General features: G+C 37.8%; 2 protein-coding genes across 3 annotated transcripts; one reads left to right on the forward strand and one right to left on the reverse strand.

Moving 5' to 3' along the window:
- Window positions 1-7: 7 nt before the first annotated feature.
- On the forward strand, window positions 8-20,343 carry KPNA5 (karyopherin subunit alpha 5). Its single transcript, XM_021555478.4, has 14 exons — window positions 8-162; window positions 2,174-2,307; window positions 4,607-4,708; window positions 4,791-4,890; window positions 5,653-5,747; window positions 6,559-6,690; window positions 6,956-7,044; window positions 8,236-8,335; window positions 9,951-10,114; window positions 11,168-11,246; window positions 12,211-12,336; window positions 13,205-13,332; window positions 14,930-15,108; window positions 16,682-20,343. The coding sequence occupies exons 1-14, from the start codon at window positions 159-161 to the stop codon at window positions 16,867-16,869; spliced, it is 1,620 nt and encodes a 539-aa protein (XP_021411153.1). The 5' UTR covers window positions 8-158; the 3' UTR covers window positions 16,870-20,343.
- On the reverse strand, window positions 17,349-24,977 carry FAM162B (family with sequence similarity 162 member B). Of its 2 annotated transcripts, XM_085575065.1 has the most exons (4): window positions 24,527-24,764; window positions 23,985-24,096; window positions 21,095-21,203; window positions 17,349-20,886 (listed from the first exon to the last, which is right to left on the reverse strand). In XM_085575065.1, exons 1-4 carry the CDS (start codon window positions 24,639-24,641, stop codon window positions 20,788-20,790), a joined length of 435 nt encoding a protein of 144 aa, XP_085431191.1. In that variant the 5' UTR covers window positions 24,642-24,764; the 3' UTR covers window positions 17,349-20,787. The 2 variants fall into 2 exon arrangements, with proteins under 2 accessions (XP_085431191.1, XP_085431190.1); XM_085575064.1 differs by having other exon boundaries at window positions 17,349-21,203; window positions 24,527-24,977.
- Window positions 24,978-26,242: the final 1,265 nt, after the last annotated feature.

A 26,242-nucleotide genomic window follows, 5' to 3' on the forward strand; every position in this document is an offset into this window, starting at 1 on the left:
CACAGGCTGCTGGGAGCGGCGGGCCCGCCCCCCGGCCAGTGCGGCGCGCGGCGGGGCGGCGTCCGCCATCTTGCGTCGGTGTGTGGTGCGGGCGCGGAGCGCTCCGGAGCGGCGAGATCGCGTTTGGACGGCGCCGGGCGCCGGGCGTGCCCGCCGCGATGGGTAAGGAGGGAAAAGCGCTGAGAGCCGGCGGGTAGGGGCGGCAGAGGTTGTGAGGCGGGGTGAGGCGGGGTGCCCCGTGCAGGCCGGTCCGCCGCTGGCTCCGGCGGAGCGCTGCCCGCATGGCAGCTCGGTCGGGGCTGGGACGGCGTGTCTTCTTCCTCAGGCGAGAGGCCTCTGCCGTCCTCCCCCTTCCCTGCCTTGCTGCTGGTGGCTTTCCTCCCGTTCTGCGGGGACGGGGGTGAGGAGCGGCTCCTCGCTGTGTCGCCAGGCTGGCGGGCTGGCTGGGTGTCCGGCCCCTCGGGCTGGCAGGCCGTCACTCCCGGCGCTCTCGGGCTCGCAGCCCAGCCTGGGGGCAGCGTCCGGCCGGGGAGGGGGCGGAGGGACAGCGAGCTCCGTGTTCAGCGAGCCTTGGGTAGACAAGAAGGAGGGAAAAAAAAAAGTAGTATGATAGGTGTTAGACTATGCACGAGTGGGTGCAGTGCAGGAAGTGGTGGGTGGAGGGATTTAATGTTAAAACGGGTGTAGTTTTGTAGCACAGAAGTGCAAGCTTGCTTGGATCTAGATGCAGAAGGTGTGAAACCAGGGTCTGCCAGCCTTCTTGCCCTTATGGTGTCTATATTAAAAGCCTTGTGGGGGGACGGAAGCTATAAATTTCTCAGTTTTTCTTTTTAAAAAAACAGTTTCGATAGGACCTTCATTCCAGTTGACCTTCTGTAACTTTGCAGAGAGGTGGTGACTGGGGTACTCTGAACGTACATTTCTCGTGTTCAGTCCATTTCTTGGCCTGACAGTTTCATTGGCACAACTAAATTAGCAAGGCATGAACGATTAAGAAGGGAATGGCGTTCTGGGACTAGATAATACAGTGGCATTGTTGGGAAAATAAACTTACATGACTTTTGCTAGAAATTTGCCTTAGACAGTGGCACACTTAACCTTGTTGTGCAGAGATGTCAATAGTTTACTTAGCTTCTTGTGAAGCAGATACTTGGGTGAAACAGGCTGCCTAGTCCTTGCAGTGGTGCCTTGGTGTCAGCCTAAGTCTGCAGTCTGTTTTCCTCTCATAGCTTGTGTTTATTGCTTAATGGTCCTTGGTATTGCTGATTTAAAAAAAAAAAAAAATCAAACAAAAACCCTAAAACAAATCGTCTCAGCAAAGAAGTTGCCAGAGAATTGTGCATAGCTCAGGAGGTGTAGTTTACATGTTTTCTCCCTGTAGAAGAATTCCAGAGTGATAGCTTGTGTAGAGTCTTGGTTTTGACACTTGTTTCTCAGATGAAGGCTTCAGTTCTAGCTTTAAAAAAAGGCACTGTGCTGTTAAGAGCCTTTTCCACTCCATTTGATCATTCTGGTGACAGAATTGTGGACTATTACTGTTATAGCTGATATACCTGAAATGACAGTCAGATTTAATCTTCTAAATCCATTAAAAGAACTGATAATTGGAGTGAGACAGTAATTTCATTAGTTTAAAATGAAAAAGAGTATGCCTGTCTGGGTGCTACTGACACTTAAATTGTTTTCCTGCACAGTTTAGAAGGAAAAGCATAGCCCTTAGATTCTATTATGTTTGTGAGATAGTCAAGGTAAAGAAACAATGCTATAAGTATTAAATGAAGCAGTAATTATTGCAGGTTTTCTTCTTGGGTTTGTGTTTATTTGAAATACATTTGAAGTCATCTTTATGAGAGGAGGAAGGAAATTTTTTTGCTTGCTGACAGAATCAAAATTTAGCAGCATAATATCTTTGCTTTTTGTTTTTCATTTTGCTTGTAAGATGCATAGTTTCTTTTTACAGTATCTGATTCTTGAGATGAACTGTAGTTTAATCTGTGGTTTGGAAATGCCTGTCTAGGCATAGGCTTTCTGTGACTTCTGCATTAAAAATTTTTGTTGATGAACTCAATATTGCAAACAGATGCAGGAATATATAGCAGCTGCTGTAGATATTTTCATTGTATAAGAGATGGCAGGTGTGGGCTTTTGGAATAATTTTGTATTTTTTCAATAGACAACATGGCAAGCCCAGGTAAAGATAACTTCAGAATGAAAAGCTACAAGAATAATGCACTTAATCCCCAAGAAATGCGCAGGAGAAGAGAGGAGGAAGGAATACAGCTTCGGAAACAGAAAAGAGAAGAGCAGGTAAGCATTTTGGTGAGCTGTTCACTGTTCAGTGCCTGTGGAGTTATATTCAGGGACCTGAAGGAACTTGAGCAGAATCCAGGAGTGCCAGGTTGAATGTCTGTTTTCTTTGCACTTGTGGGAAGCACCAGGCACCTCTCAATAGGATCATAAAAAGATGAACAGAAACTCTTTTAAGTTATTAGGGCACACAGAGGAGAGAGCTGTGACTTCTAGCATCAGTCATAGTCTAGGTTTATACATGTGAGACTAGACTGAAATAACACTCATATTTCCAGTTAGAATTTGAAACCTTGCTTTCTCTGCTAGAGCTGGGGTCAAAGTTTTGCTATGTGAAGAGAGAGGATTGTTTTCATATTTGATACTATGCTTCAAATTGCCTAAGAGCTTCTACACCAGCTTAATAAAGTGGCTACCAGTTAGTGTCTCTGAACTATTATACAAACGTCTGTGGTTGATCTCATGGAATTTTTAGTGATTAGAGTATGTGGAACATTGTATTATTAATAGTTTGTCATAGTTCGTCTTCGCAGAATGTTTAGTAGTTTCTTGTAAGGAAGGTAGTTTGTTTTTCTGGGTTTTTTTTGTTTTGTTTTTCTAAAGTGGATGAGTTTGTCTCCCACGACGTGGAGAGTGTCCCAGGCTCTGATCTAGTCTGCCCTGAGGTGGGAATACTTACCCTACTACTGGGAAAGTGGTGAATGGAAAAAGAATATCAATTATTTGGGCCAGAGGGGTAAGAGTCAGAAGTGGTATGGTGCTGGAACACTTAGCTGTGAATGGGTAACTGCATTGCAGTTCCTGATGAAAGTTTTGTTTACATATTTTGTAGTAAATGCTCCCTATGTAAATAATGGGTGTTTCCTATGCTGATTGTTGTACCCATGAGACTACTGTTATGGTCTGCTGGATCTTAGTTTGTTGGAGTGGTGTTTTTCAGCTCTTCCTGACCTCAGAATGAGTTTATGCAGGGAGATGAGACTGCTTGTGCTCCAAAAGAAATTGTGACTGATAGAATGACCAAACAGGTTTATACTTTTCAACTAAGAACTTGTGTGTCTTTGTTGAGCATTGAGAAAGAATGGCTGATCTTTCAAAGGTGGACTATTGTTTCTTGTTCCTTTGTGGGTTTAAATGGAATTAAGCCTCATTTGCATTCAGTATTCTGTAGTTGTTTTGTGTCCAAAATTACACCCAACCCATAAGTGCGTTGAACAGGGGAGAGAATGCCTTGATTTAGGTTCCTCTCGAAATAAAGCTGGTAAAGCTAGATGCAAACATGGAGTTGTTCTGCAGTTTTGTACATGTGGAACAGCAGAAACCTAGGTATGTAGACACCTAGAGGGACAAAAATGTCAGGATTTATAGGTGGTTTCATTATTATGCTTAAAGGTAAAATCTTAGTCAATGGACTGAGAGTCTATCATTTCTTTCTAAAGATACAAATGTAAATATTCTTAGAATTGTTGGTTACACTAGTTGTAAGTGTAGTACTGGAATAAAGATGAAAATCTAGGTTTGGAATAAGTTTAAAATCTAGGTTTGGTTTCTAGAAGAGAAAGGTCAATATGAATGTTTTGCTTGTGTGCTAGAAAATGAAGTGGCACTCATTGAATATAGTTTATTAAATGCTGCAGTGCTGGTACATATTCTGAACATAGGCAGTGTGTGCAGCTAATTCTGAACATAGGCAGTGGGTTTGGACATGGAGAATGTTTAATGTTGCAAGGTTTGGAAGTTCACCTTGAAGTTACACTACTTTTTCTCTTCTGTATGAAAATTATGTTTTTGGTTTACTCTTTCCTCAGCTGGGTATAAAATACAGGTACTGCTTAGTAGTCTTCTGTAGAAGGGAGGAATGCAGTGTGCTGAAACACAAACATTGCATCTGTGCTGGTGATTTTAGCCTATAAACTAAGGAAGGGGAAAGTAGCTTGTAGACTACTATTTCTTGATTAAAATGCATGCTAATTATGGGGGATAAAAGACTAAAAGTAAAAAGATCTGTACCTTTATTTTCTTGTGGAAAAAGTTATGGATCTTTATAACTAGTAAGAATCTAGTACTAAATGTCTATCTGAAGTGTTGCTGTGCAGTTTCTGAAGATACAGGTATGATAATTTTTTTCCTTTATGTTATCCAAACTTTTGTATAGAATTCTCCTTGTATGGGTGAATAGGAAAGTGAGTAGGTAAAATTCTTTGACTGGTATTGGTGAAAGCATTTCTTCAAGTGTATGTCATCAGTACCCACACTTTGCTTATTCCTAATATCCCGCCAAAATTTCCCCTTTGTTCAGCTGTTTAAACGCCGAAACGTTTCTCTCCCGGGAAATGAAGAATCCATGGTAGAAAGCCCAATTCAAGATCCTGATGTCAGCTCTACTGTTCCTATTCCAGAGGTAAATACTTCAGAGTGTGTTTAGGATGTTATCTATTAGTGTGCATAGTACTACACTGTAAGAAATCTTCCTTGCATTTTAGGAAGAAGTTATTACTGTAGATATGGTACAGATGATTTTTTCAGATGATCCTGATCAACAACTCACAGCAACTCAGAAATTCAGAAAATTGCTCTCTAAAGGTAGGTGAACATTGCCTGTTTTTTCTAGTTGCTTCCTTCTGTGTTATTATGAATTATACTTAGTCAGTTAACATTTAGTTATGTTTTATTTTGAAATAGATCTTGCAGTAACTTGTAGTTCTGTTTATAAAGAAACTGTGCCAAATCTCTTCTGACCTAATGGCTAAATACAGAAATCTTCATTATTTCAATGTTAAGTTTTTCAAAGTGAAAAACAAGGATGTTTTTAATTGAGGTATCCAGGGCAGTAACTAACTGTGCACTAACATATTTAGAATAAATGTTGCAGTGATTCAGTTTCTCACTCCCATTCTCTCCTCAAGGGGAAAAAAATTACATGGGTGACAAAGAAGAGTTGTAACTTGTTTTTGTTGGGGCTGTAAAACATGCAATCTTAAGGTGATGCTGGTATGTTTATACCATGATAGGTAAGGGTGTGTTTGGTCTTTTAAAATAGTATCCAGTAACCATAATTGCTCTTCCACCAACCTGAGCTGTTGGTGGAAGGCACAGTGTTCTGTGATGAGTTCCTAACATGCAAAGGCATAATAGTATGTGTTACTGTTATTATGTGCAATAGGGTGTTTACTACATTGTATCATTCATAGAGAAGACCCTGCAAGTGAAAAGTTTGTAACTCCTTTTGAAAAGTAGTGAATGAAATTATGGTAAGAGCTACAAATCATGTTTATGGCTTTTGTCATACGGAAAAAGGAATTTATTTGGTCTTTTAACAGAAATGTATTTGTTTTTATTCCCTAGAGCCTAATCCACCTATAGATGAAGTCATTCAAAAACCAGGAGTAGTGCAGAGATTTGTGAAATTTCTAGAGAGGAGTGAAAATTACACTCTACAAGTGAGTTCAGCTTGTACTGATTGGGGGTTTCAAATGGGATTAGAAGCCTTCCAAAAGAGCTTTGGAAGGTACATGTTGTTTTGTTTGGTGGGGGATTTGAGTAGCCAAATATAATAATTTTTCACCACTGAAGCTGTATGTTTTCATTATTGCTGCTAAAAATATGATTTGACTTCATGAATTTCATAGCAGTCTCTAGGATCATGTATTCAGCTGGACAAAAACTTGGGTGTTGAAAGCAAAAGCTGTTCAAGAGGATTTACAGAGTGGTATATTGAGATCATCAGCAATGATGTGTGAGCAGAATCTGTCTTGTTAAGTGTTGAATATACTGTAGTACTTTTCAGCTGAAATCTTAGGGAAAAAAAATTACAGGAAACTGACAGGCTTGTTTGAAACCCTTTTAGAAAATCTTTGAGAAAATACCTAATTAATGGTAGGAGTAATGAGTTCTTTCTTCTCCTCCATGGGAATAGCACTTAGGCCTCGTGTACATTTGTAATAGAAGAATTAACTTAATATTGAGTAAGTGAAAGGTATTTGCAGTAATTAATTGTGACTCGAAATCTTTCTTAGTTCTGTTACCCAAAACCTAAAAATAACGTAGTTACTGAAAGTTCTTACTAAATAAGAGATTTTTGTCACTGCCAGGTTTTTTATTGTGTAGTGTACTATAATAATAATTCCATGTCAGTGGAAAGGAAAAAAGTTGGAAAATTAACCTCTGAAATTCTTATGTCAAACTTCGTGTCACGATTTTAAGTTTTACTGGTGAGTGGTTTAACAGGGTTATGTTTATGTTCCTCAACAGTTTGAAGCAGCTTGGGCTTTGACAAACATAGCGTCTGGAACTTTCTTACACACCAAAGTTGTAATTGAAACTGGAGCTGTTCCCATTTTTATTAAGTTGCTTAGCTCGGAACATGAAGATGTACAGGAGCAGGTAACTGTCTTCTTTAGTTTATAACTACTTAAAATTCAGTTATGAATGTCTCTTTTGGGGTCTGTGGGGTTAGAGAGGCTTTGAGCCGCATTTGGCTACTAGTTAGTTGACCTGCTTCCAGGAAGATAAAAATTTACTGTCATTATTTTTTCCCATCATGGTTTTTTTTTCCTTTTCTATAATATTTGCTGTAAAAAGTATAGATTATCTGTCAAAGTTGATTTGCAACCATGTATAAATTCACTTGGATATTTTGCTTTTTAAGGCAGTGTGGGCTCTTGGGAACATTGCTGGTGATAATGCAGAATGCAGAGACTTTGTTTTGAACTGTGGAATATTGCCACCTCTCTTAGAGTAAGTATCTTAGAGTAAGTATTGTAAACTACTACTATAATATTTTGTATGTGTATAGATAAATGAAAACTTCAACTTAGAATTTACTTGAAAAGAATGTAAGTTTTTGTCTAAATTGAGAATCATAACGATATAATAAGAAGCACTTTAATGTTTTGGGTTACATAAGCTTCATGCATATCTTTCATTAATTAGTTCATGACTGGAAGCTTTTCAGTGTTTGCAAAAGGAGAGAAGTGTTACTTCACAAATGCAAATTTTCTGTATTGTGCCAACTCTGTATTGTCAGATTTCTGAATGTATGGGATGGGAGACATAATTTAATTCCCACTTGTATTTGTATGGTTCCATCTGCCTAGGCAATAGGCTGTGTTCTCCACTTTTGTTCAGTAGCTCCAAGCTCTAGTTTTCCTATTTATCTATTTGTTTGCTGAGATGCACTGACAGAGTAGTTACGTGAGCTCTGCTTCACTAGAAGTTTTCTCTTCACTAGGAATATCATTCCAGCATTGCTATGTGCTTGCCATAGTATTTTCATCACAGGGAAAAATTTGCACAACACAAATGTTACTCAGCTTACTACCTCTTAAAGTAATAAAACAACTTAAAACATTTGTAAAATAGCTTCAAATAGCAGAGGAGAATATGATTACCTTCACCAAGGGCTTAAAGAATTAAGATTTTACATTTTAGACGTTTTGTATCTGACAGTGAAGCAGATTTTTCAGGTGTTGAATCTTTCATGTTGTATTTGGCAAAAACAGAAGTAATGTGTTAATTTCTTTACAAGAACTTCCAAGTTACAGCTTTTTATGGAACTATTTTTATTATTATTTAATTGCATTCTCTGAATGAAAATATCAAAGTTCATTCCATGCATGGTTGCATCTCTTAGCCCCTTCTGAAGGCCCTCAGAAAGGTTTAATTGAATGATTTTTCATATAAGCAACTGTTTACTCTGTATGGATGTACATGATTTGGGGATGAAAGATCACAAAATTGTGCTAAATAATCTCAGATTCTGTTGATTTTAAGAAAATAGTTGCAACATGTAAGATATGACAGTAAATTAATTTAAACTAAATAATGGAATTTCTTTTCCTTATGTGATGCTCTTTTGGTAACAATAGCCAGAAAATTGCCTAAATTTGAATAAGAAATTACTTTTTATCTTATTGTTGTCTCTTACAGATTGTTAACAAATTCGAATCGTCTTACAACAACAAGAAATGCAGTCTGGGCGCTCTCAAATCTTTGTAGAGGAAAGAACCCACCTCCAGACTTCAGTAAGGTATAATAAAGTAGTAATTTTGAGAAATCAGAAAGCTAAAGAATATTTATGTTTCTAATATTTTATAATAAATAGAATTTTTGAATCTGGATATAGACATACCTTTTATGTTTTTAATGTCATCACACAGTTTTGCCCGTCTGTTCTATCTGTGAAAAATCATCTACTTTGGCACTGATTGCAATAAAATCATACCACTTAAAAACTTGAGACTATAGTCTGGTGCAAGTAGTCATACACGGGTATGAAGTGATGGAAAAATTATAAATTCAGCACTAAACCATGTGAGGCTGTATTTTCTCCAGAACTTTTGTAGAGAATGTGAGTTATAGCTGAAGCTTCCTCGTTTTTTGGTTTTTTTTTTTTGTTTTTTTTTTTTGTTCTGTGATTGTGAGTGCATGCTGCATGAACAAATTTTTGAGTTTCCTGCTCTGTCAGATGCAGTTAAATCAGACTTTGCTGGCAGAGAGAGCCTATATGCTCTCCTTTTTTTTTTCTTCTCTCTAGTATGTGGCTGTAAAGACTATAGAGACTAGTAGGAGCTTTAGCTTTTTTTCAGTATGAAATTAATTTCTGGTAAGGTTAATGACTTTAAAAAATATTAACACTGGATATTCTGGTAGAAGAGACTGAGTTTAAACGATCATTAAAGTTAATTTGGAAAGCGTTTTACCTCATGAGTTAGTAATTACTAAATAGTAGTTACTGCTACTTATTAATTCTTGAAGAAATATTAACAAAAAGGGGGGATTTCTGTTGTCAATTAATTGATCACCTCACAATTACTCTGCCTAACCTATATCCTTTACTAGTGTTTTGTTACGGCAGTGAAAAAAACAAGTTTTTTTTGCTATTTGAATATAAAACCTCACAGGAAAAGGATTCCCTATAGGCAGCTGCTAATAAGAATAAGTCCTCTGCTTCTTGCCCTTTGCAACAGCAGCAGTTGGACACATAATAGAGACTGAATTTGCATAACCCATGTAAGGTAAAGAATTAAGTTCTACAAAGAATATGAAATTCCCAGGCTGTACTGCAGACATCTGTCAGGTTCCAAATGCTGCGAAGGTGGTCTAATACATTTGGCTCTGCAGGGAAGTAAGTTACAGAGATTGAGGCCAGAGGGTACAGCAGCGGTGAGAACTGAAATGAGACATTGATTGGTTCGGTGAATGTTGGGTGCTGTGTGAGTTACTCTAGGCTGATTATTACAAATAACTGCCAGTACTCCTACAAAGTCAGCAAAAAAAAAAACCAAAAAACAAAAAATAAACCAAAAAAAAACCCTTTATTTTTGAGATTCTGCTTCCTGAATGATTAAAAAAAGCATCAGTAATTTCTGTAAAAGCAGATGGTTTTTGGTTAAGCTGAACAATTATATACTTAATACAGTATCTCTCAGTAAATAGGCTGTGAATCAGAATTTATCCAATTTGCTGGTTTGAATTGGATATGTGGTTTAATCAGAAAGTGTTCCACCTGGATCCTCATTCATTAATGACCTTGTGTACCTGAGCAGTAAATAGTTTTGCACATTTATGACTTTGCAGAATGTTCTCTGAAACTTGAAAAGTATGGAACACCTAATTTTATGCAATATCTTTCTTTAACCTAGGTTGCTCCTTGCTTAAATGTTTTATCAAGACTGTTGTTTAGCAGTGACCCGGATGTATTAGCAGATGCTTGCTGGGCCCTCTCTTACCTTTCAGATGGTCCCAATGATAAAATTCAAGCTGTTATTGATTCTGGAGTGTGTCGAAGATTGGTAGAGCTGCTTATGTAAGTCTTCTCGCAAAACAAATGTCTTATAGTACTGTTAATATTAAAATTGAGCTGTGTTTTCTCACCTGATGTCTTTATTTTTGTGAAAAGTGATGAACATGAATTCAGTCTGAAATCTTTTAAGGTGCTTGCTAGGTTCCTGCAATTGCTCCTGACATTGACAGTGAAAAAAGCTTTTTCCAAAGTATTCCTTATATTCGTTAGAATTTAATGTAGTATTTCATATGCATGAAGGAATAGAAGGGCAAAGACTGAAGACTAATGTTGAATTGTAAATTAATTAATTTATCTTTTTTTTTTCCTGGTTTTTGGTTTCACTGTTGTACTTTCCTTTCTAGGACATATAATTGCTTTACAGACAGTTCTTGGACGCGGGGAAGTCTTTTTAACATTTTTAAACTGTTCCAAGATATTTGGGTTTGGGTTATTATTTTCCTGGAAAAGGAGACTAAAGCCCTGTGTTCACATGGGACTGCAGAGTAGGTCTGGGATAGTAGTTCCCAGCACAGACAGCTCAGCACACTTCCCTGTGAAAAGCTGGTTTATATAGCTGTCAGGACACGGAAGATTACTTTCTCTTCCTCTAGAAGTTCTAGGACAGCTGTGTAATTTCCTTCCCCCACACATCAGGCAGTTGAATATGGACTTGATGTGCCTGGCTTCTAGGATTATTGAGTCACAAAAGGGGCCGTTTAGCTTACAAAACATACTAAGCTTTAGTATACACTTCCTAACAGCCCTTCTGTTTCTGTGGCTATTGAATGACATGTTCCAGTATCATATTTAATAATACTTGAGCTGGGCGAAATGGATCTGCTGAGCAGATTGCTGTAAGTTGTGGTGTTCCATAGAGGTGCTCGGTCTTTGAATCAGCAATTTAAATGTGAGGTTGTAGTAGACAAATTTGGCTAAACAGGGAAAGTGCAATAAGTAGTACACTGTTTTTGATAACTAAATACTTAGCACCTGAAGTAAACCCTTGTTTGCTGAAAATGCAGAATTATTCTTTTAACACTTGGTAATATCAAACAATATAATATTTGTCTCCAGGCATAATGATTACAAGGTGGTATCCCCTGCATTAAGAGCAGTTGGAAATATTGTTACTGGGGATGATATCCAAACACAGGTAAGACTAGTTGATTTAAGACAAATTATTTGTCAAGACAGAATTTTGTAAAAACTTTGACAAAATACATGTCCAATACAGGTATCTGCATACATCACTAAAAGAGGCTTTCTAGAAATCTATGCTGTTGATTTGATAGTTTAGGCTCCTATTTTAAGCATTATGTTAGTGCAAGAATGAGCATTTTTTTTACAGTATTGTGTGTAGTGGAATGCTTCGTTTCTGTCTAGTACTTTGTTGCTTTTTTTTGTTTTTTTCCCTTCCTTTCAGGGGGTTCAGTTACTTATGGGTAAAGGGTCTCCTTTTTCAATAGTCTTAAAGACAGTCAAGGTTTTCACTTCTAAGCTATGTTTATACTTGATTTGTCCATGAACTTGCATGTGATAATCTTACTGATGTAATTTATTCTAAATATATGTTTTATTAATTTTAGGCAATGCCACTGATTTTGAAGCAATGCACGAAATAGGAAGACAGGTCCTACATTAAAGATAATTCTCTCTAAAAGGCTGACAGTACTAGTGTAAAAAGAACATAAGGAAAAATGTTACTTGCATAATTTGAGCTCTAGAGACAAGGATATTGCTAAGGAATTAAATAGAAACCCTTATCTCTTAAAAAATTAGCAAATAACTATACAAGTTAGATGTGCACTTGTCAATTATTTTGATTACTCATATTTTAGCCTTAAGCAGCCTTACATAGTTTTTCTATTGTCAGTCTTTTGGTCTGAACTTTAATTGAAGGCAGATTCTTTCAAATTGCTGGATTGTCTGATCACACACTACAGCATTGAACACTTACTTTGCAGGATATGACACTTCATATAGTATAAATGTGTTGCAAGATCTTTTCAAGTCCGCTGTAAAATGCTTTTATATTTATATGTGTATATATATGTATATTGCACAAGGCTATATGTATATATAGTACAACCTAATTTTCAATTTTTAAATTATTTTAGGTGATTCTAAACTGCTCTGCATTACCATGTCTCTTGCACTTGCTTAGTAGTCCCAAGGAATCTATCAGAAAAGAAGCATGCTGGACTGTTTCTAATATAACTGCAGGAAACAGAGCTCAGATTCAGGTAAAGCCTGGCAATTTGTTACTCAGTTGATTTTGTTTTCATTTTACTACTTTACTTGATTTTCCTTCACAAGATGTAAATGGATACTGTACTGTCTCTGTATTACTTGTTTTAGTCCTAACTGTCTATAAGTTTACCTTAGCTAAATTGTTTCTTCTAAACCTTGAGATATTATTTTAAATAGAAATAGCTGTCACAATTTGTACTACAAATTTGTCCGGTGAAAAGTGAACTAGTTTGTGAATATTTTGCTTAGATAAAAGCCTGACATGATGTTATCAACACTGAGTTGTGTTCTTGTGGAAACTACTGCATCCTGAATATTGTTCCGCGTGACTGGAGCTATCTGATAAAAGGTTCTGATCAACAAAAATGAGAATTCTGAATCAGCATATGTATTCCAAAGTGATTTTTTTCCCCTTCTGCTTCAATCAGAGATGAAAATGTTACTTCCTGTTAACTTAATTAACTTAAAACTTAATTAACTTAATAAAGTCTCCAATTACAGACATAGTCTCTCGATAGAGACCACAGATGTCAATAAAAGGGAAAATGTTATTCCGAGGCTTGAGATTCAGTTCAAAAACTCAGAATGTGTTGTATGATTTTTAAGTAGGCCAGTCTAGTAAGTTGGGCTCTGCCCACCAGAAACAGAAAAATAAGAAACCCAAGGTTTTCTGATGGCCACTGCAGTGCAATTTGTAATAGTTCTAAATTTCACTTTAGCATTACTAGTTTGTATGACATCATCTAAACAGAATATTATTTGTTTTGATATTAGTGGGTATCACGAATTCTTGTAGTTAAGGCTATAAGTGTTCTGAAATCTTTATTAATGGTTGTAAAATGTTACAATTTCATCTCTTAGGCAGTTATAGATGCAAATATTTTTCCAATATTGATTGAAATTCTCCAAAAAGCTGAATTTCGCACCAGAAAAGAGGCAGCATGGGCCATAACTAATGCAACGTCAGGAGGAACCCCTGAACAGATCAGGTAAGTTTGTGTGTGTGTTACTATTTTCTCTGCTTAAAGATCTTCTGTAGGGCATTTGGATTTCTGCATTTGAATCTTGACAGTCATAGCAACAAAATCCTAAACATAGCCTCAATTCCTTGAAATTTCAACTTGGAAATGTAGAAATTCAGAAAAATCAAAGAAATATATGCAATAAACTTAATAAATAATTAGTACGTTTTTTTCAGGGGTGTTGCACCTAAAGGGTGAAACAAGCTTATCTTCTACAGCTAATATTACATTATCAAACACAATTGGAACAGTTGATGAATGGTTTCAGTGTTTGAAAATGGAAAAGTGTGAGGGGTTCTTTAGAAAATTTGTGCAGCAGAATTGTATACTTGGGGACAGACTTCAGGGATTTTAGCTTCACTATCAGTATTATTTTAAAGCAGATATCTAAACTCCTTGCTCAGAACTGAGTTTGATGAAACTTCTACTGTCAGTAGCTATTTATATGCTGCAAAGATAGAATTGCTAGAATAAAATACCTTCTGGTTTCTCTGAATACTGTAGAATAATGATCACTTTGAATCAGCTGATAATTTGATTTTAAAATTACTGTATTATTTGGAAGCCAGAACTTAAAGTGATGTGATAATTTATCCAGCATATTGGGAGATCTGTTGCAAGAAATATGTTCTTATTAATTTATAATGTAACTAATCCTGAACTTCTTAAAGCCACTAAGTGTTATCGGAGGGATAACAGGCCTAACAAAGAAAAGTGTCTTGCTTTCTTGAATTTGTTTTAATTACTTGTATAATGTAACACTTCAAAATCTAGCATTTTAAAAATACATTTTAATTCAGGATCTTCAAATAGTAGATACCGTAACGATGGCTCCTCAGCAACAATACATTGTTCCTGAGGAGCCATTGTTGGTGTCATGAAATTTTAGTCCTCCTAATGTCCTCAGAGTTCTACTGCCTAACTGCAGGATAGTTTTTAATCACTGAATTAAGCTGTATTTAGGCAAACATTGCTGTCATCATTTTACTTACATGGTAGAAACAAGGACACAGGTTTTGACTTGTGAAAGTTCATATACAATTTTTTTTCAAAATTGTGAAACGGAGTGGCATACTCAGAATCTCAGTATTTTTTCTTTGTGTTTAGAGTTACATCCTTCTCTTTATAGTAGGTGATTCTATTATCTTAATGGACTGCTAGTGTGGATTGTGTTAGCACAGAGCAGTGCCCAGTGTTCTTATATTTACCTAATGTGTTTACTTGATATTTTTACTGCTAGAAAATTTCACCTGCCTGAGAAAAGAACGTCCTGCTTACATTTTTTCTCTTACATTCAGTTAAACCCACCTGAAGATTGTAGGAAAAAAGACTATAGATTTCACACTCCAATTAGGAATACACACATTCATTTTGTTTTATTAGGATAAGTTGTAATATTTATTTCATTTGAGCCTAAGTTTCTTTTTGTATTGTTGCATATTTTAGAAGTTCTGTTGTTTCAGTCACTTTTTTTAGCAAAAGTAAGTATAAATAGCAGTACACTGGTATGTCAGAATAAATGTGCTGGATTATCAGTTCTTTTCTCCTTCCTCTGTTTTTTTAGGTATTTGGTAGCACTAGGTTGTACCAAGCCTCTTTGTGACCTCCTAACTGTGATGGATTCAAAAATAGTACAGGTGGCTTTGAATGGACTTGAAAATATTCTCCGTCTTGGAGAGCAAGAGTCAAAGCAAAATGGAATCGGCATTAATCCTTATTGTGCCCTCATAGAGGAAGCCTATGGTAAGAACACACTTCTTGTAAAACCACATACCTGAACTCTCTTATTCTAGGCTATTCTAGGTAAAAACAAAACCATTGTGAGTCATTTTGAAATTTGCAGATAGGTTTTAATATGAGAATTACTCCAAGCAGAAGTAGACATAAAGTATCACAAAGTAAGTAATGTAACATTTAGGGGAAGTGGTTAAATGCAGAAAACGTCTGGGTGTTTGTCTGCAGTCAGTTTAAATGTCCCTCTAGAGAAACATTCTCCAAACAGTTTTACGCAGGTGTCCCAGTCTATTGGAACCATGCTTTGCATAAATTTATCAGCCATTCCTAAATACAGTTTTTAATACTCTAATGCCTAGTCCTGTTTGCTACAGTTTCATTACCAAGAGGGATGTAAGATCAGGGTTTTTTTAATTGATCCTAAAGTTGGATCACTTTTTAATATAGTAAATATCAGTAACAGCAAAATCAACTTCAGGTCATAAAACTAAGTAAGTTTTTACTTTAGCAAGTTTTTTGTTTAATCTCTTATAAAAGTTCTTGAATTAAACCTCTATATAAAGACATTTTAATTTGTGGAATTTCATGACTGGATTCTTTTACAATTGGCTTATAATGAAACTGGCATTTTTTATGGAGAATTGCCTTTTTTGTAGCTCTGACAAAACAAAATTGTCAGACATTTTTATTTCAGAAACTGCTAGTAAATAATAGAACTGTAGTTCTAATTGACCACATTGTATCTGATTAGATGGTACTTTCCTGTAAAGCAGTCTTCACATCTGAATTCCCTGTTAAAAAGTTCATTTTTTTAAATCAAGTGCATGCTTGAAAAACTTAGCAATTAAATGCATAAGAGGAGTAAGTACTGAAGACTTCAGTGGAATTTATTGTCTTACAGATTTTTTGTCCATTCATAATTTTAAGTATTGACTCTAGGTTCTCTTCTTTCCTTTAGCACTTAAGCATAGGCTGCTGAAGCTGTAGAGTATAAATCCAAGTAAGGAAAACAGCTGATTATATCACCCTCATTGCTTTGGCCTGTGCAGTCACCAGAAAGGTTCATTTGAGCACTTTCTAATCCAACCGTAGTGGAAACAACATTACCTTAAAAAGCTAAATAGGAATTTTGTATTAACCTGACTGCCTAGCACTTAACCTCTGCTCCTTTTCCTGAGTTATGTCCTTTACTTGCAAAATTGTAAGCTTTCCAAAAGATAGGGTCTTTAAATCTCACAGTTAAATTCAAAAAAAGATCCCAGACTGTGCCCAGTGACAGCTCCATGAGTGGAGATAGAATTTGGAGTTGGGGAAGACTTAAGAGTAGAAGAACAGAAATTAGGGTATAAGTTTAATTGAAATGCTTCTAGCATAGTTTTAAAAGGAGTTTGCACAGCAGAAAATGAAGACTAGAAATACATGGGTTGGGACACTAAGAACCAGTGATATCAAATTAATTGAGGTGACTTCGGATTCCATCTTTTTGTCTTAAGAAGTACTGCTATACTATAAGCTGCTTCCATTTGAATTCATCATTAATTTAAGCAACTGTATATTTGAAAATGTTCTATTTTAAATTTAGGACTTGATAAAATTGAATTTCTTCAGAGGCATGAAAACCAAGAGATCTACCAAAAGGCTTTTGAACTCATAGAACATTATTTTGGTGTTGAAGAAGAGGACTCTAGTATTGCACCTCAGGTGGATGAAAGTCAGCAGCAGTTTGTGTTTCAACAGCAGGAGGCTCCAATGGAGGGATTTCAGCTCTAAACTACTGAAGTGAATATAAGCATAAAATTTAAACACTTGTATGGTGTGGGGTTTTTTTTTCTCAGAGGTCTTTTCTTTATGGCCAAAGTTAGAGGAAAAGCTGAATGTTTTACAGAAATACATGAAGAAACAGCTCATGCACTTTTATATATTGTGTTAGAGACAACTGTTCTCTATTTTGTATTTGTGTTCTTCATTATCTCTTATGTACAGAAAACAACTGTGAGTAATCGTGTCTAAAAGCATTAAATGTGATTTAACAAGAACTGTTTAGCTAAGACTTGGTAGGATTTTAGGTAGAAGTTCAGAATTTTTCATGTAGTCTCAAACTTCCTATCAGCAATACAGTTACTGACAGTTAAAATTTTGGCAGTAGGCTTGACTTGCCCAGTCTCTATCAAATCTACCTCTTGTATTGAAGCAGAAACAGTGCTTCAGAACTAAGGCATGAAATAAAGATGAGCTTGTAAGAAGCTGAATTGGAATGTGAAAAATATTTATTTAAATTGTGAAACGTTTATGCATTACTTACTTTACAACATACTGTTGGAATTTATTTATAAAATGTATTTAAAGACATAATAGGTATACATATATAATGCTAATTGCCTAATATAATATTGAATATATAAAAAAGTTATTTCTGAATTATGCGGGAAGAAGACTATTTCAGAGTTTTTCAAATTGGAATCAGCGGAAACCTTGTTGGTCATTAGATGTTGGCTCTGTAATGAAAGCTGCTAAATGGCATTACAAGTCAGCCACAACTGCAGTACTTTGCAGTGGAAGCAGCCACTGCAGTTACCACAAGAAAGCTGTAATTAGGACTGACAGAAGGGTGATGTGCACCAATTACTAAGCTGATGTTTTACAGCTGTCTTCTGTCAAGATGTGGTAACACCACTTTAGTTTGAGAAATATTGCAATGCTTGCCTTTTAGTACAATAGCTTCTTAAAAGTTTAGATAGTAGGTGTTATTTTTGACCAAGTATGCTACTGCCACTTGAACTGTTCCTTAGGTTAATAAATTTGGTTTGCTTTTGGTAAGACAATAGAAATACTGCAATGAAAAATGAATAGTGAATCAAAATCACACCAGTTGAAGGAAAAGTTTGTTGTACTGTAAATAGCATTTAGTACGTGGACACCAAAACTAACTAGAAGTTACTGTCATCTAAATATTTAGGCTCTACAATATACAGTGTTTGCTGTTAAACAGTAAAAGATACAGAATTCTAATATTTACGTTAACAGTTTTGAGTACAGAAAAGTGTATGCTCTGCTTTGACTTGCATATAAGTAGTGTTTCTGGTGTATTAGTATATCTCATTTGGAGAAATTAGTACTTTGGGTTAACTCTGAAGTATTACTATTTTTTATTACCTGTAATTAATGTATTAACATCAAACTCCTGGGTTAAGTGAAATCTGTGACATATGAGAGCATTTCATGCTTCATAAAAAGCTGCAATTCAGACTTCAAATCACTTACCCATGGCACTGTGCTTGTCACTAAATAATATTTTAATGCACTGAAAAATACAGGTTAAAGGTTGTATCATTTACAGTACCATTTTATATTTAGAATTTTTTTTACATGCAAGTTAAGATTCTAAGATGTTTCACTTTGCTGTTACAGCAATATATTCTATATTGTAATTGAATGTGGGACTTGAAGTGGATTTTCTAAAATTAATGGTCAGTTTTGACTAAGATATAGCTGGGAGGGAAGCAACCTCCCTTTGAAGTCTTTTTAGTGGAATATAGAAGTGTAAGAAGTGTATATAGGAGTGCTGTTACTTTATGAACTCTGAATAATGAGATATTTTAGCAAATGACACTTTAAACCTAGATTTGTACAGCATACAACAGTTTTGAATAGCGTGATAATATTGAGTACAGCTGCCAAATTTTCATATAATGTTAGGTGATTGTACTTATGCCCTTTTTACTCTCATAGTTTTAGGTTTTCGTACACCAACCTTCATTCTTCCCCATGGTCTCTCCACTCCCCATTTATCAAAGAACAGGGTAACAATCATGAAAATCTACCACGATTACTAGCAAATGCTGAATTTCAGTGTTTTAATGTAAGAAAATTATTCAGGTAACAGGGTATTCCTTTGTTTCTAACAACCTTGTTTTGATAGAAACCAGCTGTGCCTGCTTTTTATTTGGAGAACCCTGTAAAACTACATTTATAAGCCTCTCTTATTTAAACCAAATCTGAACTATGAAAATCTTAATTGAAAGACTTGAAAATGAAGAAAAGAGGCAAGATTTAAAGTATTATATTTGTTTTGAAAGAATGTCTTCATTTGTGTGGGTATATTCTATCTTGTGGACAGTTAGCGACTGCACTTTACACATTTACACAAACTATATTTAATGACTCTGATTCATTTAAATGGAACAATTTGAAAGGGAACTAAAATTGATGGACTTTTAGGATGATGAAAATCTTTATTTAAATTCAACATTTGGTTTACCCTGATATTGTTAAAAAATAATAATGAAGATTGTTTAAAGGATGGTCTCTCCTATTTTATCACTGGGTTTATATCATGTTTTGTTAAAAGCACATAAATGAGCAAAATAAAACTAGAGATTATGAGTTAAGGTCAGCTCTGGTGTACTCATTTGCAGGTAGGGGCATGATTATGATGATGTTACCTAAACAGATGAAACTAGTATGGAGAGAGAAAAAAAACTGTGATTTGAAAATCTCTAAGTTTGTCATTTTATATGCAATCTGCAGTGCCCCATCTGGTACAAAGTCTGTTTAAAAATACAAGGGGTTTGGGTTTAATTAAAAAGGTATCATTTGTTCTGCTTAAATGTGAATACTAACTAGCTAATCTATGCAACTATGCAGAGCATAAGATTTTTTTTATTAGTTCCCTATTCTTGTTACACTGAATCATAGCTAATTTTTTCATCATTGCACTTTTGTCTGAGGATTGGTTCATACAGCTTTTTTAATTTTATAGTATTTGCTTTACACACTGTTCCTAGCAGCAATCAGAAAATAGTAATAATGTTGGCACAGAAATGTTTGCTGTAGAACAATTTTGCAACTGGAAACTATTTATTGTTGGGCCTGTCTTTAAAAAAATAATAAAGATGCACTATTGTCTTTCCTCCATGGTTAATTTTCAGTAGGTTTAAATGTATTAAATTGTACAGCTGAGGATTTTTGTAACAGGTCTGCAAATAGATACGTGGACTTAAACTGTGACTTCAAGATTTCACTGAAATCTGGAATGAGAAATTCTAGTTACTTATGGCACAATGTCTTCAGTATATAATGCAGGAAACCTAAATTACCTGTATTAACTTCAGATAGTAATAGTGCATCTTTAAATCCAGGCCAACAGCCCACTACTGTAACAGAACACATATGAGTAGTATGCAATATTATGGAATGTTAAATCTCCAAATACCATACAGAAACCAATAAAACCTATTTTACAGATGTTTACTGTATTTATTTTGTGATTCAATAAGTGTTGCTTCTTAAAGCTAAAAAATGCAAATACCATTTTGAATGCAGCATTGATGCCAATTTGTGCACTGAAAAACTGCACTGTCACCAGACAGAAAACTTCTTGGGTGTAAATATTTTGCGATTATCTAACCAAAGGTACCTGACTTTCTTAGGAAACTACCTCATCCCCTTTAAAACTAATTACTGCTTTTAATCATATGCATAACATTCTAAATAGTTTTAATTATATGCAACAATTATCCAGAATATCTTCCTAATGAAAGAGCCATTCCCTTTCTTTTTGTGATGCTGTAGCTACCCTTACTTTGAGGTGAGCATGCTACAGTTGTCTGTTTAGGGGTGAAACTCACTAATCGCTCTCAGCAGCAGTTAATTTTGCTCTTCCAAGGACATTGAGCATTTCAGACAAAGTTACTTGTTCTTCGCCTCTGCAGCCAGCGCAGCCTCCTCCCGCCACTTGGCCTTCTTTGCCAAGTTCAAGCTCGTTAAGGACTCGTGACGTGCAGCAGCCTGAGGAAGTAACAGCATAGGAGTAAGGATGCACCCAGGGAAAGCTACCCAGCCTAGGGAATGGGTAACAGCCACTTAGGGCAGCTGGGGTTTCGGAGACTAGATTAGCTGAAGCATGGGCAGCTCTAAGCTGCTGCTCTTGGTTTAGATTTGTGTGCTTTTCACATAATTCCATTATTTTACAGTATGCTACACGGTCATATCTCACCTTTTTAGCTGAAGCAATCACCGCAAAACAGGCAATAATTGAGAGCCCAATCATGATGTAACAGGCTTTCACTCGAGCTTTGTTTCTTGCCTTGTCTAGCATCTCTGGCCTACAATTAAAGTAGTTGAATTGAGTCATTGAAAAAGGCCAAGTATCTCTTCAAAGCATTGCAGACATAACATCACAATTTAAAAATAAATATAGAATTAGCTTCTGAAACAAGCATCTTCAGCTTGCTGTGGTTAGTTTTGTAACAGTCATTTTCTGATCCTAATCCATTTCCCATGGCAAAGCAACACTTAGTGGACTTAGACAGTTTTGGGGTTTTTTAAGCTGGGAAAAAAATTGCTCAGGCAATAAATGCTTGGGGTAAATACACCAGAAATCATACCTTATAAACAGAGTGAAAATTGAGCAGGGTTGTCTGTTTAAAACAGATGGACATGTATATGTGGTGTCGGATGGAGTAAAAGCAAGTTCCCCTTATTCAAAGTTAACTTTAGAAACCAATTACTGCTGTATCTAACCTGTTCCGATGGTCTTCTGTAGGCTAAGGGCTTTAAATCCTCCAATTGTTGGTTAAAGCAAAGTTTGTACTACTATGAATTAAAGGTTTTAGGTCTTTATTAAAGCAGCCTGACAGAAAGTGGGCAGCTGATGTCAGCCACCTTGTTATTTCAGGAGCACACACTTAAACAAGAACAATCTACAGGATTGTTTTTGCTGGTCATCAAAGGCAAAAAATAGTGAAAACTGCTGTCCTCTTTTTGGAAGTAGTTGGTGCAAATAGGTGTTTTACAGCCCAGCAATCTACTTTGGTACAGCTCCCATTTCCACCCTCCTCCCTTCTGGGCCAGCAGTGTGTCCCTGGGAACCAGTAGTACAGGAAATCATGAAAATTGTCCCAAAACATTCAGCTGAGTTTTTCTGAGTCAAGCATTATACTTGGGAGTACAGTTTTTAAGATATTCATAATAATACTGCCTGTGCACTATTTTCCTTTCATAATTCATCATGGGAAAACTTTATATATATATTTATAGATATTTGTAAGATATGACTACATGTTTTATACATATGTATAAACCCACAACTATATGTGTAAAATGAATAGTTGCATAAAGAATTGATTTTGTGTTCTAAGTAAACATGGTGTAATGCTCTCTTTCCTTCAAAAAACCTTTATATTTACTTTAAAGAGCAACAGGGTGGGATGGGGTAGAGCTGGGGATTTGACATGCCCATGTAAGCCTGCACCAAGGCTGAGGACTGCAGTGTAAGGTTCAGTGTGGTGGAAGAGGACAGGTCCTGTTATCAGCAGTGCTCACAGCCCTTCCTTGCCAGCACACACAGGAGCGTGTTGTGCACACTGTGTCTTGCAGGTGACTAACAATGCCTGTAGTTCTAAGGAACTGCTTCTGGTTTGTACAGTGATTAAAATCATCTTCAAAACAAACTGCACATCAGACTGGCACGTAGGATCATTAATCCAATAATCCATTTGTGGCAACAACAGCAAGACCATAAATGTTATTAGTTTGATGTATTAGCCTAATTATATTTCACAGTGCACTAATTGAAACTCCTCTGAGGCAGATTTTCACTTTCTCTCTGCTTTCTGCATCTGCTTTTAGGAAAACAGACCTTACAATGTTCTTTCCTAATTGCATATTAGGGTCTTCTTTGCTATTCAATCCTTATCAAGACTCCAGGTAAACCTCTGCTGAAGTGAGCAACAGCTGGGGCTGAAAAAAAAAAACCCAAAGAAACCACAACAACCTTGAATAAAGCCTGCAGATTTGTTTCATAGTACAAACTATCTTCATCAGATAGGTTGTGTTCAGAGGTAGCAACACCTTGCAATTCTTCTTTTGACAAGAGTTAAAACAGTGCCACAATTCAGCCTCAATGTCTAACAATCAACTACTTCTAGTATATTACTATGTATAGTATAGTATAGTATAGTATAGTATAGTATAGTATAGTATAGTATAGTATAGTCCTACAATTCTAAAAATACATTGCTTACCCAGAAAGCAAAGTGGTGACACTCACCTGCCAGGCCAGAAAGGAGTGATTTTTGTGCATGTGTCTGTATGACTGACAAATGCCATGTCTTTATAAACATCTCCTGAAAGTTGAATAGCATTTACAACTCCTGAGACATGTCTGAACCTTCCTCTAGAGGAAGATGGTGAAACTAAGAGCACAAGACAGGCTAAGCTATCCAGAAAGCCACTGTCCAGCTCAGCACACTCCAGTGAAACTGTCAGGAACCAGCAAGGATAGGCAGAGGATGGACCTGTTGCTTTACACAGCTCTGCACACTTTATTCTCAAGGTGTCACCTAAGGCAGGACATACTGTGGTGATATAGAGTAGTGTCCTGGAGAGATGTCTAACACGCTATCTAACATCCTAAGAAAAGGGAGCCTTAAACATTACAGAGGTTTCAGGCTTCCCTATTTTTCCTCATATTCTATAATAAAAAATAATTTATGGTATGTAATCATTCAGTGACAGCTCCCTTAGAACAGTTTATTCAAGCTGTAAGCAGAAAATATTGTTTACTAATAACATCGTTCTCTGATTGCACGTTAGGAATAAGCAAAACAAACAAGCCAGTACATAAATGTAACCAAGGCTGTCTACTCAGATGGACCCAGTTCTTAATCCCAGACTCTAGGGACTCGAGCAAGGAACATTTTCTCATCTTAACCTCTAACCAGGACAGGAAATTCTCTTGCCCTCTAATTTGTTTCCAAGTCTCAGTGCTGTAAAACCAGCCGTTTTAAGCTCTGTGGAAAAACTTTAAATTTTCCACAGAATCAGGATCACACCGCTGCTTTCCCTTCAGCTCCATTACCCTTGGACAAGGCCAGCACACTTACGAGATCCTCAGAGGAATCTCTTCTTCTGTCTTGAAACGTCCAGTCCAGAGGAGGATTTTTTTGTCAAAATTCGAAGGTTTGTAACTTGCAACCATCCTGTGAGCCTGCTCAGCTTAAAGAGTAAAAAAAACAACTCACTTGGTAAACTGTGCACTAAGAGAGAATTAAGACTGATAGCAAGGTATAGAAGGGGAAAACCCTCCCCATTTTGGTCGCTGGAAGAGTAATTTAGGGATTACATCTCCAGGTCTCGGCTACGCAGAGTCACCTCCGCGCCGTCTCTGGAATATCCCCGCACGCAGCGAGTGTTTCTGCGGGTCTGCTTCGACCTCCCGCCGGCTGTGGGTACCCGAGCGAGCAGGAGAACGCTCGGGACCACCCGAGCTGTGGTGCTACCGGCGGGCCGCCCACCGGGCAGCCCTGCCCCGCTCCGTCCCGGTCCCAAGCCGCCCGCCCGCCCGTCTCCCCGTGGCCCCGGGACGCCGCCGCGGGGCCGATCCCGGCGCCTCCGCTTCCCCCCGCTGCTGCGGGCAGCCCCTTACCGCGGGTGGTGCCCGGGCTACGGGCGGGATCCCCGGCGGCCGCGGCTCCCCGCGCGGGCGGGCGGAGCGGCGCGGCGGACAGCAGCCGCCCCGGGCGGAGGCGCGCCGGCAGCATGGCGAGGATGGCGAGGAGCGGCGGGACCCTCTGCGGACCGGGACCCTCTGCCTCGGCCGGACCCTCTGCGGACCGGGACCCTCTGCCTCGGCCGGACCCTCTGCCGCAGCGGGAGCGGCCCCCGCCCCGCCCCGCCCCGCTCCAGCCCGCCCCCCGAACCCTCCCAGCCGCGCCCAGAGGAGAGGCGAGGAGAGACGGGACGATCGCCGGCACCCGGCGGGATGGGTCCTCCCGAAAAGGCATCCTGTTCACGTACCGCTCTCACGGATTGCAACTCAAGCGAAGAAAGGTCACTGTCCGAGACAAAACTCGGCTAAAGAAAACAGACGCGGTAATTCAGCTTCATGTTAGGACGCGCACATGCTGGAGCGAGTCCTGCGGACGGCCACAAAAACAGCCAGAGACCAGATGCACTTCTCCCGTGAAGACAGGCTGGGAGAGCTGAGGTTGTTCAGCCTGAAGAAGAGAAGGTTCCAGGGAGACCTTACAACACCTACCGGTCCCTAAAGGGGGCCCACAAGAAAGATGGAGAAGGGCTTTTTACAAAGGCATGTAGTGATTTCTATACCCTCATTACAAATAACGCTTTAAACTGAATCAGGATGGGTTTAAATAAGGAAGAAATTATTTCCTGTGAGGTTGATGAGACAATGCCACAGGTTGCTCGGAGAAGTTGTGGATGCCCCATCCCTGGAGGGTTGGATGGGGCTTTGAGCAGCCTGCTCTAGCAGAAGGTGTTACTGCCCTTGGCAACTAGATGATCTTTAAGGTCCCTTCCAGTCCAAACCATTTTATGGTTCTATGTAGAGTATAATTCTGTGACACAAACCTGCCCACATCTGCATTTCTGTCATTTTACTGCTTTCTGAATGCTCAAATATACTGATTCTTATCATAGACTTTTCCATCTACTTCAACTGAAAAAGGAAAAAAGGAAAACTTTGTTGTTTTTCCTTTCACATCCTGGACAGAATTGGTTTTTTTTTTGTTTTGTTTTGTTTTTTTTTTTTTTTTGTTTGTTTGTTTGTTTTTGTTTGTGTTTTTGTTTATTTGTTTTTAAACACCCCCCAAAAAACCCAAAAACCAAAAAACCTCAGAGAAATCGGCAAAGGCTAGACATTTACTAAGTAACAGCCAGTGTCAACATGATATTCATGACAGTGTAAGATTGTATCAACAGAGCTGTGTCTGGTGCACCAAGCAGTGGGAGATTTTTACTTGCATCAGCCAAAGCCAGAATGGCTGCAGATGAACAGAGGAAGTCCCACTCCCCAGGGATGGATCACTGTCTGGCAACAACTCAAGTCCTGTGCTCACTGTGACAGCACAAAAGAGGAGTTTTGAACTATTTGTAGCCAAAACATCCAGCTATCTTTTCTTCAGAAGCAGAGCATATCACAAAAAGGAGGAGATGCACCTCTTTACATGCACACACACTCCTTGGGCAGCTGTGCCATCTTTCAGAATGTTGTCAAGGAGATGAAGACACATCAACAGAAATTACCTAGAGGATGGTACTTTACCTTTGCTCAAAGAGAGTGGCATAATGTCAAGCAGTGCTCCTTGTCCCTGAAGACACAACTGGGAAGGGTAGGAAGAGT

The sequence above is a fragment of the Lonchura striata genome, chromosome 3, assembly GCF_050655825.1.
Source record: "Lonchura striata isolate lonStrDom1 chromosome 3, ASM5065582v1, whole genome shotgun sequence".
Taxonomy (NCBI): Eukaryota; Metazoa; Chordata; class Aves; order Passeriformes; family Estrildidae; genus Lonchura; species Lonchura striata.

Bases quoted from the DNA above. Each gene is read 5' to 3' on its own strand.
- KPNA5 (XM_021555478.4), top strand. The intron at 13,333-14,929 runs GTAAGTTTGTGT...CTGTTTTTTTAG, and splicing joins GGAACCCCTGAACAGATCAG to GTATTTGGTAGCACTAGGTT. The intron at 15,109-16,681 runs GTAAGAACACAC...TTTTAAATTTAG, and splicing joins CCTCATAGAGGAAGCCTATG to GACTTGATAAAATTGAATTT.
- FAM162B (XM_085575064.1), bottom strand. From the start codon at position 24,884: ATGCCTTTTCGGGAGGACCCATCCCGCCGGGTGCCGGCGATCGTCCCG. The intron at 24,097-24,526 runs GTAAGGGGCTGC...TTACTCTTTAAG, and splicing joins TAGCCCGGGCACCACCCGCG to CTGAGCAGGCTCACAGGATG. The intron at 21,204-23,984 runs GTAAGTGTGCTG...CTTTAATTGTAG, and splicing joins GAGATTCCTCTGAGGATCTC to GCCAGAGATGCTAGACAAGG.